The sequence below is a fragment of the Myotis davidii genome, unplaced genomic scaffold (genome assembly GCF_000327345.1).
Source record: "Myotis davidii unplaced genomic scaffold, ASM32734v1 scaffold1, whole genome shotgun sequence".
NCBI lineage: Eukaryota > Metazoa > Chordata > Mammalia > Chiroptera > Vespertilionidae > Myotis > Myotis davidii.
This window is the reverse complement of record NW_006294681.1, coordinates 5675222-5694523: the sequence shown is the minus strand read 5'-3', so window position 1 is coordinate 5694523 and position 19302 is coordinate 5675222. Positions and strand designations below refer to the sequence as shown.

Below are 19302 nucleotides of genomic sequence, written 5' to 3'. Positions count from 1 at the left end.
GCCCCACCCCAACTCCCCCCTGGCAACCACCATTTCACTTTCTGTGTCTGTGACTTTGACTATGCTGAGTACCTCATATAAGTAGAATTGTATCATATTTATCCCTTTGTGACTGGCTTATTTCACTTACTATTAAGGTTTATCCTTGTTATGCTATGCCTCAGAATTTCATTCTGACTTAAGGCTGAATAATATTCCATTGTATGCATTTATCACAGTTCGTTTATCTCTTTATCTGTTGGTAGACATTTGGGCTGTTTCCACCTTTTGGCTCTTGTGAAGAATGATGTTATGAACATTCATGTACAAATTATTGTGTGGGCAAATATTTTCATTTCTCTTAGGTATGAAGGGGTGAAATTGCTGGGTCATATGGTAATTCTACATTTAGTTGTTTGAAGAACCATCAAGCTGTTATCTGCTTTTTTTTTTTTTAATGCCATCTTATCTTTTTTCCCTAATATATTTCTTAATGTATTGTTTTTCAAATCCACAACATTAGGACAGGAGTAGTATAATAAACATTGAATACCCTTCACCTAGATTCACTGGTTAATATTTTGATACATTTGCTTTATCTTTTTCTACATATACACTTACATATGTTATTATTGCTGGTAAATCACTGAGAGTAAGTTGCAGACATGCGGATGCTTCTCCCTAAGTACTCAAGCTCGTGTCTCCTAAGAGCAGGGCCGTTCTCTTACACAATATAGCGATCACATTCAGGAAACTTAACATTGATGCATTCTATTATCTAATGCCGAGTCTGTATTCAAATTTCCCTAATCGTTCCAGGAATGTCCTTGTCGCTAAGATCATGTGTTTGCATTCAGGTGACATGTCTTTAGTCTCCCTTAATCTGGAACATTCATTCCCTTCCCGTGGTCGGCAAACTGCAGCTCATGAGCCACATGCGGCTCTTTGGCCCTTTGAGTGTGGCTCTTCCACAAAATACCACGTGCAGGCACGCACATACAGTGCGATTAAAACTCCGTGGCCCGTGCACAGAAGTCGGTATTTTGTGGAAGAGCCACACTCAAGGGGCCAAAGAGCCGCATGTGGCTTGCAAGCCGCAGTTTGCTGACCACTGCCTTAGCCCATCTTCATATTTTATGACGTTTTGTAGAACATGGGTCCCTTGTTTTTGGAATGTCCTTCATTTGGATTTCTCTGATGTTCCCTGAGACTTGGCTCAGGTTATGCCTTTGTGCCTGAGTAGTGCTAAGTGATACAGTGTCCTCGGTGCACCTGGCATGAGGCACGCATGGTCACTGGTCCCTTTATTGCTGATTTCCTTTTCATTTGAAGGAGATCCACCAGATTTCGCCATTGTAAATGCTACTTTTAGGTTCCCTTTCGTAATTAATTCATGATCTGTGGGGAGATTAGGATTGTGTAAGAACTTCCCCCAAATGGTTTCAGCATTACCTGCTCATTTTGAATCCTCTTCCCTCTGGGAAGCCGTAACTTCTCTAAAAAGCTGCACTTGCCTCTGTCCTCCTTCCACACTCCCTAGGCCATGTCTCCTCCAACCCCACAGGCTCCCTTCGGTAACCAGGGACCCTGCCTTCTCTTCCTGGCCTCCCCTTTCCAGCCTTATCTCTTTATTGGCAGGAAAATACATGTTCATGATTACACTGAATTGTCCTCTGGGGCTCTGAGTCCATCTGAGTGTGCCAGGATTTTGAGTGGGGAGATGACAAGGTGGAGGGTGGAGAAGACGGGAGGAGAGAGAAGAGTGTCCCAGCGATACGGTGTCCATGGGCCCATTTCTAGGGACACTTCCATCGATTATCTCCTGTACTCATCACAATTACACTGAAAGGTAAGAATGATTATGGTCATTAGATAAATGAGGACACCGAGAACCAGAGAAGCAGCTTGCCCGAAGGCATTCAAGGCAGTGAAGGAGCCAGCCTGCTGCTCTGGTGTCCCAGAGAGCTGGACTCGCTTGCTAAGCGATCAGCAAGTCCGTTTGACCTCCCAAGCTTCCGTTTCCTCATTGGTAAAATGGGCAAACAATTCTCGCCTCCTGTAGAAAGGAAGAATGAGGTTATGTAGGTGAAGGGTTTGCTATAGTGTCTGTCTCTGCGCACTCTACTTTTAGGATTATTTTCAGGTTACCCTGTTTGACTATAGCCGCTGGAAGCTGTAATCCGATAGCTTTTCTCCAATTTTAATTATGAATTCAAACTATAAAGAATCCAGCTAGACCTTCCCACGGAGAATTGTCGGCAAAGGAGTTGCATATCCGTCATGAAGGGAAAAGTAGGGGGAGCTTAAGTGGGGTGTTCTCGCCTGCTCTGCAGCAGCAGCCTTGCGTATGAAGTGATGGATTGGAGTTTTGTTCCAGCCTCGTGTTCAGCTGTGAAGCCTTGATAAAGGCGTTGAATTGTGTGCTATTTACACCCAAGAGATAAGAGAGGGGATCTGCTGGTTATCACTTTGAGAGGAAGAGATTATGATAGTTCTGTATTTTCTTAACATTTTCTTGAGGGCTACTAACAAGTAGAATGGTAACCTCTTTACCAGCTGCATGGTGGTGATGCCATTTGCCAGCCAACTCGTCCGGTCTAGATGAGCTGGCGTTAAGTCAGGAGCAAGGTCGCAGTGTGTGTGGGGGGTGTCCCTGGGGATAGTAGACATGCCTTCCCACCGTGGGTTCCGGTGCACTAGCTTGGGGGACATCTCTGTGGTCCAATGGGGTGAAGTTGGAGAAGATGTGAATTTGGGAGTCTGGATGCCAGGCTGTCTTGAGGCTGCTGGGTGGGGGGCGGGAGGAAAGGGGGAGCACATGCCTGAATACACCTGTTCACAGCACAGTTCTGCTGTGAGAGCTCAAGCCTGCGCTGAAATGGTCACCGTGAGCTCCAGCACATTGGTTCTTTCTGGGACTGAGAAAACCTCTTTGCTTTGAATTCTAGATGCACAAAATCCTCCCGCCCATTTCCCACCTTTTCCTGTTCATGGGCTTCCACCAGGCCACGTGCTGAATATTCACCCTGACTGTATAGGACTTTTATTTAGCACATACCTAGTTGGTGCCTGGGAGACCACTGAGGTTTAGAAGACAGGAGTGTGGGGCATTGGAAAATACGTAATTGTTTTCTCCAGAGTGGTGCTTTTCATTTAAATTGCTTGAAAGAGGATAAAAATCTTGTGAAAATTTATTTTTTGAATAGATTTGTTAATAATGTTTTCTTATGGTAAATAACACATAACATAATTCAGTGTACAGTCCAGTTCTGTTGTGGACAAGCACATTGTATAGCCAATTTCCAGAACTCTTCATCTTGCAAAAATGAGACTCCATACTCTTTAATTAACAACTCCCCTTTCCCCCTCTCCCAGCCCCTGTCAACCGCTGTTCTACTGTCTGTCTCTATAAATGTGACTACTCTTGGTACCTCAAATAAATGGACTCATAAAGTATTTGTCTTTTGTATATGTGTGTGACTGGCTTCTTTTATTTAGCATAATGTCTTCCAGTTTCATCCATGTTATAGCATATGTCAGAATTTTCCTTTTTGCGAGGGGGGGGGTGCTGAGTAATATTTCATTGTATGTATACACGGATTTTGTTTATCCATTCATCCTTCAATGGATACTTGGGTTACTTCTACCTTTTGGCAGTTGTGAATAATATGTGAGTGCACAATTATCTTTGAGAGCCTGCTTTTAATTCTTTTGTATGTATACACACACACACACACACACACATATATATATATATGATTTTATATATATATATGATCGCTAGATCATTTGGCAATTCTATGTTTAAAATTTTTGAAGAATTGCCATACTGTGCTGCACCACTTTCCATTCCCACCAACAGTGCACGAGTGTTTCCGTTTCTCTGCATCCTCACCAACACTTGTAGTTTTCTGGTGTTTTGTTTTTGCTTCTGTTTTATTGTAGCCATCCTAATGGGCCTGAGGTAGCGTCTCTTGTGTTTTGATTTGCATTTACTAATGATTAGTGATGTTGAACATCTTTTCATGTATTTATTGGCCATTTCTTCTTTGGAGAAATGTCTATTCAAGCCCTTTGCCCATTTTTAATTGGGTTATTGGTTTGGTTTGCTAATGATATTTTTTTTTATTTATTTATTTTTTTTTATATATTTTATTCTCAATCCGCAGGCCGAGGCTCTATCCACCGAGCCAAACCGGTTTCGGCTGCTAATGATATTTTAAAAGAGAGAGGCAGCAGAGGCTCATCCTAAAAGGGGTTATAAAAGAAACTAGCTTGTAGGAATGGTGTAAGGATTGAATGAGATGATACATGTAAGCACTTAGTCCAGTCAACAGCATTCAAAGAACCCTTATTGTTATTACATATTTAATTTTATTATAAAGAGTGGATGGCGACAATAGAACAAAGGGTATGAAATAGAGTGGAGAAATTACCTAGGCTTTCCCAATTCAACACAAGTTGTTTTTTGGTTTTTTAAATCAAGTTTTATTTTGAGATAGTTATAGATTCATTTGCAGTTGTAAAAAATAACAGGAAAAAAAACATGAATCCACACAAACACTTTTACACAAATGTTCATAGTAAGTAGCATTATTCAATAATAGCTGAAGAGTGTAAATAATCCAAATATCTATCAGTTGATGAACTGATAAACAAAATGTAGTGTGGCCATACAATAGAATCTTATTTGGCAATAAAATATTGACACAGGCTACAGCGTGGATGAACCTTGAAAATACTATGTTAAATGGAAGAAGCTAGACACAAAGGACCACATATTTTATGATTCAATTTATTGAGATGTCCAGGGTAGGCAAATCTATAGAGACAAAGTAGATGAGTGGTTGCCTCAGGTCTGGGGGAGGGGAGGATGGGGGAGTGAATGTTAATGGGTATGGGTTTCTTTTGGGGGTGATGAAAATCTTCTAATAATTGTTTGTGGTGTTGGTTCCACAATTCTGAATATACAAAAACCAATGAATTATATACTTTAAATGGGTATATGAATTGTATTTCAAAAAAGCGATCATATATAAAAGAAATAATACAAAGAGATCCCATGTAACCTTCATCCAGTTTCTCCCAGTAGTAACATCTTTCAAAACTATAGTACAAAATCACTGCCAGGATATTGACATTGATAGTTGTTTGCTTATTAATCATGCTTTTTTTTTTCTTTTAGTCTTGTACTAAAGAAAGAAAAGAAAAGAGAAAGGGAGGAAAGAAGGGAGGGAGGAAGGGAAGGAGGGAGAAAAAGGAAGAGAAAGAAAGAAGACAAAAAGAAAAAATAGAAAATTTTGAATTGGAATCTTTTGTGGATATGGTTCGGTGAATTTGGCTGTTGTTAGGAATCTCCTTAGCTACTGAAAGAACATCACTATGTTGGATGCATTTAGCAAAGAAATACTGGGAATAAAACCAAAAGAATGGTGATTGGTGATATTCTGTTATAAAACAGAGGTTAAAGGATGCCCCCTCTCCCATGTGTGTTTGTGAGTCTCACTCTGTCCAAGGGTTGGTATAATAGCAAGGTCTGTGCAATTTAGAGCTGCCAGAATTTACTTTGTATTTCTCAAGGGATAGCAGGCTAGGTTTTTTCACTGACAGAAAAAGAACAGATTAAATTTTATATCACTGTTAACCAAGTAAGTTGATCCTTTTGTGAAGCACGACTAATGGTTCATAAAACACCAGTTACATTTTATGGTCTGAATATTTTTGGACTGAAATGCAGTGAACAAATACTAGGAAGTGACCTGTTTGGGGGGAGGTGCGGGAGGGGGGAGAGGTTGGGGACAGACGGAGGAGGTTCTGCCTCAAGCTGTTTCCTCTTGTTGGTGTGATCCTCCTGACATCTGGCCTGGTGACGTTTTCCTCTGTGGATTGTTGGATTCTGAGGGAACTGACTGATCCGTGAAGCTAAGGGTGATGTTTCCTGTTACCACTTGGTCTATGAGAAAAGACTTTGGGAGAAAGCAGACTTATTTTGACTTGAACTTTGCTTGATAAACCTTCATTTGAGCCAACTGCATTGAAATTCATCACCAGCCAATTCCAAAATCAACTACATGCATCTTTTAAAAAAACAAACAAACAAAAAAAAACCACCCTCCGTAAGTGCTGTTTAGCACGTTAGTCACACTTGCACGGTGTGAACTCTCCCAGGTTGTCACACCAGTGTTTGTGAGCGGTGGCCAACTGCCACTCCACAGGAAAATGTTTAATGCCTTCAAAGACTTTTAAAATCATTTTTCATCTGCAGTGTCAACCCCAGTCTCCATGACTAGGTGAACTGAACCTGCACATTCCTGAGAATGTCTTGGTAAAGTACAATTTGACCCTTAGTGGTGAATAATAATCAGGATGAAAATCTGCCCCATTGTTTAAATGTCACAGCTCTGACATGACATGAAGAGGGAGCGGCTGCCGTTCTTGGGCTGTGGACACAGCTCTTTTATTCACTGTTCATGTCGAACTCCTTATCAGCACTTTAAATATCTTCAGCAGCTGCAGTGTTTCCTGAAAACTTTCCCCTCTCCCCTTGGAAAGCATTTTTTCTTCCTTCTTCCCCCATAATTTTATGTTACGTAAAAGTCTCCATGAGTCCCATGGCTTCTGTGATGACTGGAGGAGAATAATTGTTTCTTTCACTTTTATTGCTGGGTAATATAACAGGCAGACAGAAAAGTGCAGGCAACACAAATATTCAGTCTCACAAAGAATTCCAAAATGAAAACCTGTGTGGTGACCACTGAGGTCACACAGCGGAAACTTGCCAGCACCCAGAAGTCCTCCCTCATCCCTTTCCAGTCACCACCACTCCTGGGCCCCAGAGGCAGCAGCTCTTCTGACCTTTGTGAGAATGTCCTGGCATTTCTTTAGAGTTCTGCTACTTTTGTACGTGGGGGTATGCATCCCCAAGCAGTAGAATTTAGCTCTGCCTGTTTGTGAATTTTATGTGTATAAATGAATTACACCAGTGTAGTCTTTTATTATGTCTTGCCTCTTTTATTCAGCATTCTGTTTGTGAGTTTCATTCATGTTTTTAGGTGTAGCTATACTACATTCATTGTGTTGAATTTATATTCAAGATGCACAATGGTGTATCCTTTGATCTCACTGTGTATTGATGGAATGGAGTTGTTCTCAGGCTTTGGCTACTGTGAACAATGCTGCTGTGAACGTTTTTGTGCTGCTGCACGGGTACATGAGTTTCTCTAAAGTGACCAGGAGCCCTAGCTGGTTTGGGTCAGTGGATAGAACATCGGCCTGTGAACTGAAAAGTCCCCGGTTCGATTCCGGTCAAGGGCGCATGCTCAGGTTGTGAACTCGATCGCCAGTGTGGGGCTTGGAGCAGGCAGCAATCAATGATTCTCTCTCATCATTGATCTTTCTATTTCTCTCTCCCTCTTCCTTCCTCTGAAATCAATAAAAATATATTTAAAAACTAAAAATAAAGTGACCAGGAGTGGATTTGTTGGATCATAGGAGTCTGACTCTTCAAGCCTGTAAAATACTGCCAACCTCATTTCCCAAGCACTTGTCCCAGTTTAGACTTTCACCAGCAAATTACACGAGCCCCAGGTTCGCACTGCCCAGTGTGGTGGATGAGTTTGCTCAAGATAATTGCACTTAAGAAGAGGCTGTCCTGGCAGCACTCTTCATGGGCTTCTTGAGGATGTTGTTAAAGACAGACATTTTACAACTGAATTTCAGGGATGCTCAAAAAAGTACAGATAAGGGCCTCGGGGAGCTGCCCCAGTTTCCCTACCAAGGGATGTGTGCTCACCAGAACTCAAGATTTTTGTCAAGTTGGGTAGTGGTTTCTCCCTAAGGCTCTATTTGCATTTCTGTGATTACTAATAAGATCTTCCTTTCACGGGTTTATTAGTCATTTGGATTTTTTTCTTCTAGAAATGCTTATGTAAGCCTTTGCCTATTTTTTCCATTTTCCTTTCTGACCTGTAGAAGGACTAGCCCTTTGTCAGTTACATGTATCAAAGAGAGTGTATTTTCTTGCTATGCTTTGCCAGATATACATTCATGTAGCTGAGGACCTACTTATAACTTTTAAACAAATTTATAATGGAATCTTCTTGATCCATGTATAATATTAAAGGACTTTTGTTGGTGGAATTCACTTTAAATTTGATCTTAAGAGACCTAGGAAAAGTCACGCTGTCATTGGAAAGGGGACCGGCCCAGAGTGTGTCTGCCTCGACCCGCCAGTAACATATGGATCATTGACTTGGTGCAGGAAAGATTTCCTAATGTGAGTCTAGGTGATTAGAACATTTATAAAAGTTGGGGACAGTGAAACAAGGCAGAGCTTAGGATAGAAGAAGCAACAGGAGAGAGCCTAGGTGGGGCCTTGGTTCTCTAAAAACGTTATAGGAAAGAAATGAGCCTGGACAGGGCTCACTGAGGAGTCAGAGAAAGGGAGTTTGGAGGCAGGTTCAGGGGGTTAGCCTGGGTCTAGCTGCCACTGCCCATTGCTCTGCTGGTTGCAAGTCTCCTGGGAGACCCGTAGAGTTTAGGAGATGCGTGCTTGCTGGAGAAGAAGAGGCGGGAGGGAAATGCATGGGCATGTTTCTGGGAGAGAGAGCTCGCTCTGGGTCCTTCATTTTTTGAGGATTTTTTTAAAGGCTGGGAGTTTAGGGGAGGTCTTAGGGGAGCTCTCTATATAGAATATTCATCAGCTTCTCCAAGTGCGCTCTTTCAGGGTCTGGTCTCCACAGATTGGTCAGTGTCAGGGCACGGGGTCATTAGTCATTGCAGTTGGTCCTGATGTCGCCCACCTGGTTTTGCTGCTTTTCTGGGCCTGGAACTGAAATACAACTGAGGCCTAGATGTTATCTCTAGGGACGTGACCTTCTATATCTGACTGTAAATTGCTAGGCCAGTTTGTTCAGCTATTTGTCTCAGTTTTCCCATTCCATTTGCCAAGGAATTTTCCTAGCTTCTTACAATTGGAAAATCCATTTGTATTTTCATGATTCTATTATTCTGTGTAGGTTGTGGCTTTTGAAAATGACATAGGACAGTATTTTGTCAGCTTCCTATTACAGTCTTTTCTATATGTTCTTATTTTATTTTATATTATATACTGCATTCTTCATTTTTCTGTACAAGCTACTAAGTACAAATTGAAGTGGAATATAAAAGGAAGTTTTAACAGAGAAATCTGTTAAAGACCAGAAGAAAAGTTATTAATTAGGATTGACAGCTGTAAAGTAATACTTTCTCTTACCATTTGAAGATGTGGAAATAGAAACATAATATCTTTTTAAAAATAATTTATTTTGTAAAAAAGAAAAAAATAATAATGCAAATGGGCCTTGCTGGTTTGGCTCAGTGGATAGAGCGTTGGCCCTTGAACTGAAGGTCTCAGGTTCAATTCTGGTAGAGGGTATGTACCTTGGCTGCAGGCTCAAATCACAGGGCATGTTCAGGAGGCAACCAATCAATGTGTCTCTCTCACATGGATGTTTATCTCCCTGTCTCTCCCTCTCCCTTCCACTCTCTCTAAAATCAATGGAAAAATATCCTTGGGTGAGGATTAACAGCAACAACAACAAAAAGTACATGAAAAAGTATTCTGTGGTCAAGAAAGTGTGGGGAATGCTGGATTAGCCAAGTCAGATGGGTTTCTTCACTGAAGGGCACTGCATCTCCTGGGTGGGGCCAGGGGTGTGGCAGACAGTGGTTCCCAGACATTCAGCCCAGAGCCCTTTGTTCATGGAGAGTCACCCGAGTCCAGTTCTTTTTGAAAACTTTGGGGAAAGCTATTTGACTCTAGTTTATTGTACTTTAAAATTAGTGTATATAAATAATTTTTTGACTGCAAAGCTTGTTTTTGATTATAAAAGTGAGACATATTCACCATAGAATATTTGTTAAATAAAGATAGGGTGAACAAAATTAAAACCACCCATAAGCACACCATTGGAGATAGCCAGTATTTGGTGTATTTTCTTCTAGACCGTTGTCTGTGTGAGAGTGTGTGTCTGTGTGAGTGTGTGTGTGTGAGTGTGTGTGTGTGAGTGTGTGTGTGTGAGTGTGTGTGTGTGAGTGTGTGTGTGTGAGTGTGTGTGTGTGAGTGTGTGTGTGTGAGTGTGTGTGTGTGAGTGTGTGTGTGTGAGCGTGTGTGTGTGTGTGTGTGTGTTTAAATCTTGGATATCTTTATTAATTCGAGGGAAATCTTAGTCCCCATGATGGAGTACATATAGAAGTGTTTCTTTTTTTTTTAACTATTGCTTTATAAAAACCTTTTGACTGTGGAATAACTTAGGTAATTTTGTAAAGATGGTACAGACTAATTCCCATCTAATTTCTGTTTGGTAAAGCATGCCCCTTTTCCTTCCTAGGTTACTATCACAATAGCACCAAAGTGGCTGTGAAAACGCTGAAGCCAGGCACGATGTCTGTGCAAGCTTTCCTGGAAGAAGCCAACCTGATGAAGACCCTCCAGCACGACAAGCTGGTGAGGCTCTACGCCGTGGTCACCAAGGAGGAGCCCATCTACATCATCACGGAGTACATGGCCAAGGGTGAGGCGCCCAAAGCCCCGTGCTGTTCAACCGCCTGACCCTCGCCCGGCCGGAAATACAGTCTTCCTGTGTTCCCTGCATTCGTCTCCATACTTATATTAGCTCCGAGAACAGTACCCAATACCTACTAGGCTCCCAGTGAATATTTATCAGATAAATAAATACATATTTTAAATTAGAGTATTTGTATTTTTATATGTTCAAATATGAGTTCTCAAACTCTGAAAAATAGTCTGTTTTCCTCTGTAGCATTATGTAAATGTTCAGGGTGCCACTTTAAAATGTGAACATTTAAAACTTGCCGGGACTGAACTCCCACGTAATCATGGACTCACTAAGGAGAGGCGCAAGCGGTTCTTTTCCCCCCGTGGCTCTCACTGTCAGATAAAAGGGGTTGAATCACCACCCTTCTTCCTGCAACTCAGTATAGATATTAATAAACTGCCAAATAATTCTTTAAAATTTGGAAGAAATGAAGGGAGAAAAGTGTCCACCATGACCCTTTCTTACCTGGAGCACATGTACATTTCAAATCAAGTGAAAGGTGACAGGTTAGAGGGGACTGGGTTCGACCAACCTCAGAGAAGCAATAATCCAGAATTAACCATCATCTCATGAAAAATGATTATAATGTGCTATCAGAGATGACTAGGTTAGAAAGATGCATATTATATTTTCTTAATATATATTAAAACTTCAGAATATTAGTCACTCAGAGTCCTTCCAAGAAAGGCCATTCTTTTAAAAACAACAACAACCAAAGACCTTGCCCTTATGGCTTGGGTTGCCATAGCCCAGAAACCAGTCTCAGGATTATAAGTTCAGTAAATACTATTTGAGTTCATCAGTTTATAGTCTTATTAATCATAAATGTAAATATGTGTTTCTCTAGATAATATCGCCTAACCTTTATGGAACACTTACTATGTAACGCTGTTCTCAGTGCCTCCCCTGGGTGATCTCACTCAGTCTTTTCAGCAGTCTCAGGGCTAAGTAGATGGTTTCGTGTTGTGGATGAGGCAGCAGGACATTTACTGAGCACTCCTTACCGGCCAAGCGCCATGGCACTTGCTTCAACCCACCCTCAGAAGGACTGTGCTATAGCCACTAGGACATGCCACCTTCCCAGGGACCTAGACCAGAGAAGTAGCTTGCCCCAGGCTGCCCTCAGGTTGGCACTTTGTCCCCCCCACCGTAGTGATGATCATTTGAATTATATTTGTTTGGGGTTTCTTTTGTGTTTTAACTGCACTAACTTTCTTTCTTCCTCTATCAACAGGCAGCTTGCTGGACTTCCTGAAGAGTGATGAAGGGGGCAAAGTGCAGCTTCCAAAGCTCATTGACTTTTCTGCTCAGGTGACGTATGCAGCACCAGCATGTGTGTGAATTGGCAGAGACCTCCCCTGTGTCAGATTCACGATGAAATTGTTTCAGGAGAAGGCATTTCCGTTGAGTGTTTCCCAGCAGTGGTTATGTGTGCGCCTCCTTAGAGACAATACTGGGTGTCTTACACAGCATGTGTGTGTACGTGTCATTTTGACTTTGGATGTCATCTTCGTTAATACAGATCAGTCTCTTTATGCTTGTATTTATTTCTGCACAAATGATAGAAACAATGCAGCTGAATTGACCACTTTGGGCTGCATTTTGGGGAAGCAATTCCATGCAGTGTAAGTGCAGCACCTTCTACGCGATGCACGTGTGGTATCTAAGTTATTCATCTGATGTACTGTTACCTTTTTAAGTCCTAAGTGTTCTTGAAAACAGAGGGACAGTATTCCTTTCCTGTTCGGTTCTTCTTGTTGGATGTGCCTTTAGGATTCTGAGAAATATTTATTTATCTTTCCAGAACTAGCCTAGTTTATGTTGAAATCACATGTTTCCTGAAATGTACTTAAGAACAGAGGGAGGTTACCCAGAAACCCGTCAATGTCCCCAGTATACCAAGGAAGTGCACGTTTGAATGATGCCAGCTACTGACTTTAAATGGTTTCATTGTGTTGGTTGGTCATGTTCAGTAATTTGCTTGTTTCTCAGTATTGGCCACAGGTGGTTCATGCAGGGAAGGCCATGTACCATAACACTCAAAGTACCACAGAGATTTCTAGAAGTTGTAGGAAAGGGCAGTCTCTATGATCTTCATTTCTTACTCCCATTTCTTCCCCAGACCTTTTTTTAGTTTGGAAATAGACGGGGCCTTCTTGTGAGATGAGATCAAAGGAATGAATGAGTACATTTAAGTAAGATAGGAACAACACCTACTCTGCAATAGAGTATGTGGCAGAGCTGGAGTGCACATCGGAAGACTGGAGTTTGTGCCCTGTCTCTGCCACTCAATAACCATGCTGTTTTCAGGAAGTGCTTCCTCTCTTTGGGTTAGTTTATTCATCGATCAAATGGGAATGGGAATGCTCACTTTAAGGAGATGTTGTCGAGGGTCAAATCAAACGAGCTGGATAGACCCAGAGACAGAAGTATGAACAGACCGTTGAACCTCAGAGGGAAGGCAGGGGAGGATGGGTGAGAAGAGATCAACCAATGAACTTGTATGCATATATGCATAACCCGTGGACTCAGACAATGGGGTGGTGAGGGCCTGGGGGTAAGGAGGACGGGAGAGGGCTGGAAGAGTTTAATGGGAGAAAAAGGAGGACCTATATAATACTTTCAATAATAAATTTTTTTAAAAAAATCAAATAAGCTGGCATGGACACAGCACTTCAGTGCCTGTTGGTGGAAGCTGAGGACACCTTGTGGGTGACAATCCCCACCTTGGAAGTGACAGTAAAGGTGTCTGATGAAGTCATTTTGCTCAGCCTTCATCTCACTGACCAGAACTTGAGGAGTTTAGTGGGTTCTTTATCTGAGTAGGAGATTCAGCTATCATCTGGAACTTCAATTTCTAATATGAAAAGAAGCAAAGTTGCTGTGGTAGACCTGGAGGAAGGAGAGGGTCCAGCAGCCTTGACTTCTTAATCCTCTCTAACTCTCTAAGCTGGCCCTCAGGGGTTCCATGAGACTCCAACGGTCTCAGGACCACGGTTTGAAAACCATTTGCTCTGCAGTAACAGGAGAAATGACTGGGATGGGTGCAGCTCTAGATCCTATGTAGATAGGGAGCCAGGAAATGGAGAAAGCAGAAGTCTGATAAACTTGTGTCACATTTGACCCAGCTAAATGAGGCCCTCTCCCCGGGGTGGTGACTTGGGCATCCCCTATTGGATGACAGAGTTGAGGAGTGTCCTAAAGGTTTACACACCTGCTCCTCAGAAAGGGAAAGGGGCTGAGAAAGGATGTAGAATCCTAGGACATGTGGCCTGAGGGCCTGGTGGTTATAGCCGTTCCAGTGTGCCCAAGGGTCTGATCTGTGCCTACAGTTCTGTAGGGTAGAAATCATGCAAATTGGGGTGTGTACTAGACCCAGAGATGGACTTTAGTTTGTCACATTGGTATTTTGTGTTTGATTTTGCATAGCCTTTCTCAAAACACATCTTGATATAGTCAAAGTTTTAGGTCAAGGCCTCTGTACCTGTTCTTTAACTTTATAAATTACTAGTGTTATTACAAAGGGTACCTTTTTCTAACGTAGAAAATATTTACAGGGAAGGTTGTCTTCTAAGCCTTTGTAGCTTGCAAAGTCAATTACCACAAAGACTGGCATTGACCATGACTTTCAAATTGCAGATTTCAGGGGGGCGGCCAAGGAGCAATCAAGGCTACTACCGATGGTCTCCATGTAAGCCAGTGTACGGAGTCCAGCTCATGCTGGATGAACTCTTGTTTATCTGCCTCAGGGTTTCCTAGCAGCAATGACTGGGTAGAACTGGTGCAATATCTAGTTTACATGCATGGAGTGTTAGGTGTCATTAGGAGATGTCCGCAGCCAGCAGCACCTACGAAGTCTCTAAGCAGGTGTCTTCAGCACTAAATGCATTTCCTTTACAAGCAGATACCATCTCCTTTTGAGTTCATGTTTGTTCCTGGTGCAAACCTCGCCCAGTCTTTCCCTTAAGGTGGAGCTCATGGGACCACCTATTGCCTCACCCTTAATTATCATCTGCATTATTAGCTTGTGGCTTTTCTTATTGGAACATAGATAACATGAGTAGGGGCCCTGGACCTCAGTCTGAAAGCACAGACCTTACACTTCCGATTTCTGTTGGCCACACCCAGTGACCGGTCCCGCTGTGACACATATGGGCAATTCCCTTTATGACTGGTACAACCCAACACCCCTCCTCCTTTCTGAAAGGATCTCTCTATACAAAGAATGTCCTCTCTGAGTTGTTTCTCCTTTTCCTCTCCATCACCTACTACTGGCTAATGTTGTCACTTTTTCATAGTGAATAACATGCGAATAATAAATATTAATAAAGCTCGCCCAAGGTGATAAGATGACACCTGGTGCCCAGATACTGGAAAATACAGCCTTTCCTATGCCTTTTCTCCACTGCACTGTTTAGAGTGGAAATAGGGTAAAGCAGAAGTATTCTATAAATTCATTTGGTATTTGAGCTCTAAACAATTAGTAGGCTCTATAATATGTTTATACTTTTCTTCCATTAGCATTGTCAATCTCATCAAAGAGTTGGGGCATTGAGTGTTCACAAAGGATATAGTTCAAGTCATCAGTTTTTTACAATGGGAGATGGAGAGTAGAAACAAACCAATTTACTTAATCACAGCACCAGGGCCAGAAGAATAAGGGAGCAAGGGTAAGAGGCAGCATTGGGACTTTTCCCACAGTCTCGCATCTGGCCTCTTCTTCCCTGTACCCATGCCCTACTTCCCCATGCTCTACTTTCCCCTTACCGTCCCCCACATGGCAGTCGAGACAGGAAGTGGGGTCCGTGCACATGATCGCCTTTCAGTTCATGTGAGAACTGATTTCATCACTTCCTGTCTCGGGCTGTGTTCTGAAAGGCTCTGCTGAGCCCAGCTGTAATCCAGACTCTTCAACTCATCAGCCCACTCCCTTCCTCTCCATTGAATGGAGATTAGGAAATCCCAGCTACAGCAGCTTTGCCCATTGCTTCTCATTCTTGTATTCAATGAAGCCAGGTTGAGCTTTTTGTGCTGAAATAGGAAAGTTACCCCTTTGCAAAGGAACTCTGATACTTTCAGAGCAGAGAGTCTTTGCATAATTCCCTTCCAGTTTTTGCCTCATCTAAGAGAAGAAATGAACTTGGAAAGAGAAGGGGTTGAAATCTGCAGGAATTTCCTTCAGCAGAAGCTGAAACAAAATCGTAGACTTACAAAACTGAGAGAAAAGAGAAATGGGAAATTCACAGTTGCAATATGGAGGTCAGATAAGACATTAGAGTTCAGGCCATTTCTTGCTCTTTGGTGGCAACTTCCCTGGAGTGCAAAAATTACCAAAAATGAAATGGACAATTGCATATGAGTAAAACTACAATAAAAACTGAAGCACCAAAGTTGCTGTTACAATCATGGAAACAGGTAACATTTCTTTAACTCCTTCTAGCTGATAAAACACTTCTACTTCCGACATCTCATTTGAGCCCACAAGCTTGAAAGCATTATATTGTTACTTAATACATATTACAAAGGAGGAGGTGAGCTTGCACTTGTCCAAAGTTATAGAACTGGTAGGAGGAATTGCTGGACTTGATCCTGGGTCTTCTGACTTTAGGTAACTGGCTCTCTCCTCTGTACCCCACAGTCAATCCCTGATCAGAGTTGTTCCTACGATCATTTTGCATCTGACCCTATGCTGACATGCTTTCCCCCTTTATGTATTTTGCTTATCAGAATCAATGGTATCTTCAGCTTTTTTCCCCAGAAAAGGTCTCCATTGACAAGACATATCACATAGTGATTGTGCCCAAGATACATATTGTCCCCCGTGTTACATTTAAAGCCACATTTAAGTTGGAAATTGGTAAAAGGAGGAAGGTAGGGAAACCTCAGTCTATCTCTATGTGATTCTCAACCTTTTTGAGTAGGAAGGCCTTAGACTTTGACATAGAGTACTCCCTCATTATAGTATCTACTAACTGAGAAAACAATATATAGATTAGGAATTTCTTGTACTAACTCTAGGTTGGGACCCCCCAGTCTGTTGGTGGTAAATCAGGTCTGAAATGTCTGGAGGGGGAGAGGTGTTCTGAAGATGTTTCTAGAGTATTTTCCAGTACCATCCAATGTGGATAAACAATTATCTTGTTTATTTGTAAAGAACCTAAAAAATAAGTTACATTCTCATTTGCAGCTCAAGGCTATCCTCTACTCTGCCCCTCCCCAATAATAAGGCAACAATTTTATTTTCAAAACCCATATTAAGCCCTGACCAGTTTGGCTCGGTGGCTAGAGTGTCGACCTGCGGACTGAAGGGTCCCAGGTTCGATTCCAGTCGGGGACACATGCCTGGGTTGCGGGCTCAATCCCCAGTGGGGGGCATGCAGGAGGCAGCCAATCAGTGAATCTCTCTCATCATTGATGTTTCTATCTCTCTCTCCCTCTTCCTTCCTCTCTGAAACCAATAAAAATATATATAAAAAACCCATATTAATGTTAACCCTTGATGGACAGTGTCATCACGTTTAATTTACTTAAACTGGGGGAAGAATCACACTGAGATGCTGAAGCTTCAGGGGACAGACTTGGCTAGCTTTTCACCCAGGAGAGCCAGGCCGGATCCCCTCCCCACTTCTTGTTTAATCTCACTTAAAATGGGAATTCTCAGACCTGAATCTATATTGAGGCCCCACATACCCAATTCTTTCAAGCACAAGAGCCTCCTCATGGGGAGATGGCCAGCACTTAGGAGACAGTTAATTCTATCAAATCATTTAAGCTGGACACTGCTCAGGCGGAAGGGGCTACAGGCCATCAGGATGTGATGACTCCAGTGGGCATCATTTAAGAGCCCTTGTTTGAGAGCCATTCTCAATATGAAATAGAGACGTGGTGGTTTTCTCTTGCTACAGGACGAGAACTATCACTTCATTTGAATGGAGCTATTGGTGATGTTAGTGGTGGAGGAAGCATTGAGCTGAGACTCGGGAAACCTGCTTCGGCCTGGGAAAGGCAGTGTCCTCATCTGTGAAATGAGAGGCACAGATTGGGTCTCCCACAGTTTCTTAGTCTGACTAGAAAACTTCCCTCTCACTTAGAATATCTATGTGGGTCATCACCCACAAGTTGTAGTTAATGATCAGAGTGGATTCAGATGGCATTGAAATGAGATTTTGACATTTCTCTAAGTAAAGGAATATAAAATGTATCACATTAGTGTAGTACCCCGATGTCAGGCATGTAAGCGCTCTATTTATATATTTCAAATAATGAGTTTAGTCTGAGGCTTCTAACTTTGGTCATGAAAACATACAAAATGGACAAATGAAACTACAATTACTGTCAATATTGCAAGACTGGATCATATGCAGTTTCCTTGTGAAAAGGTGAAAGAATAGGAAACTGCCATTTAAAAATAGTATAAAATAGGGTCTCTCTCTCTCTCTCTCTCTCTCTCTCTCTCTCTCTCTCTCTTTCTCTCTCTCTCTCTCTCTCTCAGTGGTGGAGAATGTTTAGCATAACTAAGCAGAACAACCATGACTGGTTGTTTAAAATAGCAAATAAGGCAGACGTTATTCTTGTCCCGATCTTAATTGGAAACCTTTCTGGCACCAATGAGAAGCTTTAAGCAAATGGAGAGGGGCATGGTGGCACCTTTGGTCTGTGTGCCAGCGCTGCCTCTTACCTGGATATGATTTTGTGCAGGGGTGGCAATTTCTTGTCAGGACTAGTGTAAGTCACAAAACAATTTCCTCCTGAGATACTCATATTGGAAACCTGAAAGCCTATAATTAAGTGGAAGTCCTTTAGGATCAGGCAGAATTCTTTACCAGCGCCCACAATTTAAAAGCGGAAATGAAAGCACTTTGAAGGGAGCAGCAGAGTGTAACTTCCAATCCATCTTTAGCCCTTGGCTTGCTTTCCCTGGGCTCCCCTCACCCTCTGGACACACCTGCCTCTTTTTGCCCACAAATATATACTGAGCACAGCCAGGCATGTGCCCAGGGTGGGATGAGCAAGATGCGGGTCTGCCTCAAAGAGCGTGTGGCTTAGTGTGAGAAACCGATACATAACAGGCAAGGCTGCCTGGGATGGGTATTGCAGGCTTCTTTTCAGAGTGTGTGGAGCAAGATGGACTCTAGTAGGGGGGGTAGCAGTAGGAGGGCTGGCTTCCTGGAGGAGGTGACCTTAAGAGCCAGGTGAGTTCTGCTACCTGGAAATGAGTTGGATGAGTCTTTGAAGGAACTGTGTGCCTAGTACCCAGAAAAGGGGTTCGAGGGGCATGTAAATGGGGATGTGCAGGAAGAATGGGAAGGGAGATACAGAGAGGTAGACATGGACATTAGGACACTGGAAATATTGTTAGCTTAAGTTGTGTAGAAGGAGCAATTCACTGTCTTGTATAATGGGAAAAATGTATTTGAAAAAAACAAAAAATGGGTATACTGAGCAAATAGTCTCACAGGAGTTCTAGTTTTACTCTCTTAGCTTGATTTCACCGTGGTGCGGTCAGTGGGTGCAGTCTGTACTTATGTGATATGTATTTGTGCCTCCCCGCCCCACTCACACACACCCAGGTGCTCGTTGTAGAAACTGATCAGTTTTGACCATTGGTGAACCGCAGGGCACTCTGCTTTCTGCCCCTATGATTTCGTTTTGTTGCTGTTTGTGTGTGGTTTTGTTTTTCCCCCTGTTGTTCTGTTGTCAAAACCTAAAACTAGGAAGGGTGGGA

The 19302-nt window shown here is 42.4% G+C and overlaps 1 protein-coding gene across 2 annotated transcripts in view; it reads left to right on the top strand.

The window, feature by feature from the left end:
- The window catches only part of LYN (LYN proto-oncogene, Src family tyrosine kinase), a 46600-nt gene that overhangs the window by 10222 nt on the left and 17076 nt on the right, over window positions 1–19302 (top strand). For both annotated transcript variants that reach the window (XM_006769068.2, XM_006769069.2), the window contains exons 8-9: window positions 10350–10532; window positions 11812–11888. In XM_006769068.2, coding sequence (XP_006769131.2) covers window positions 10350–10532; window positions 11812–11888 — 260 coding nt within the window. The remainder of the gene's footprint in view (window positions 1–10349; window positions 10533–11811; window positions 11889–19302) is intronic.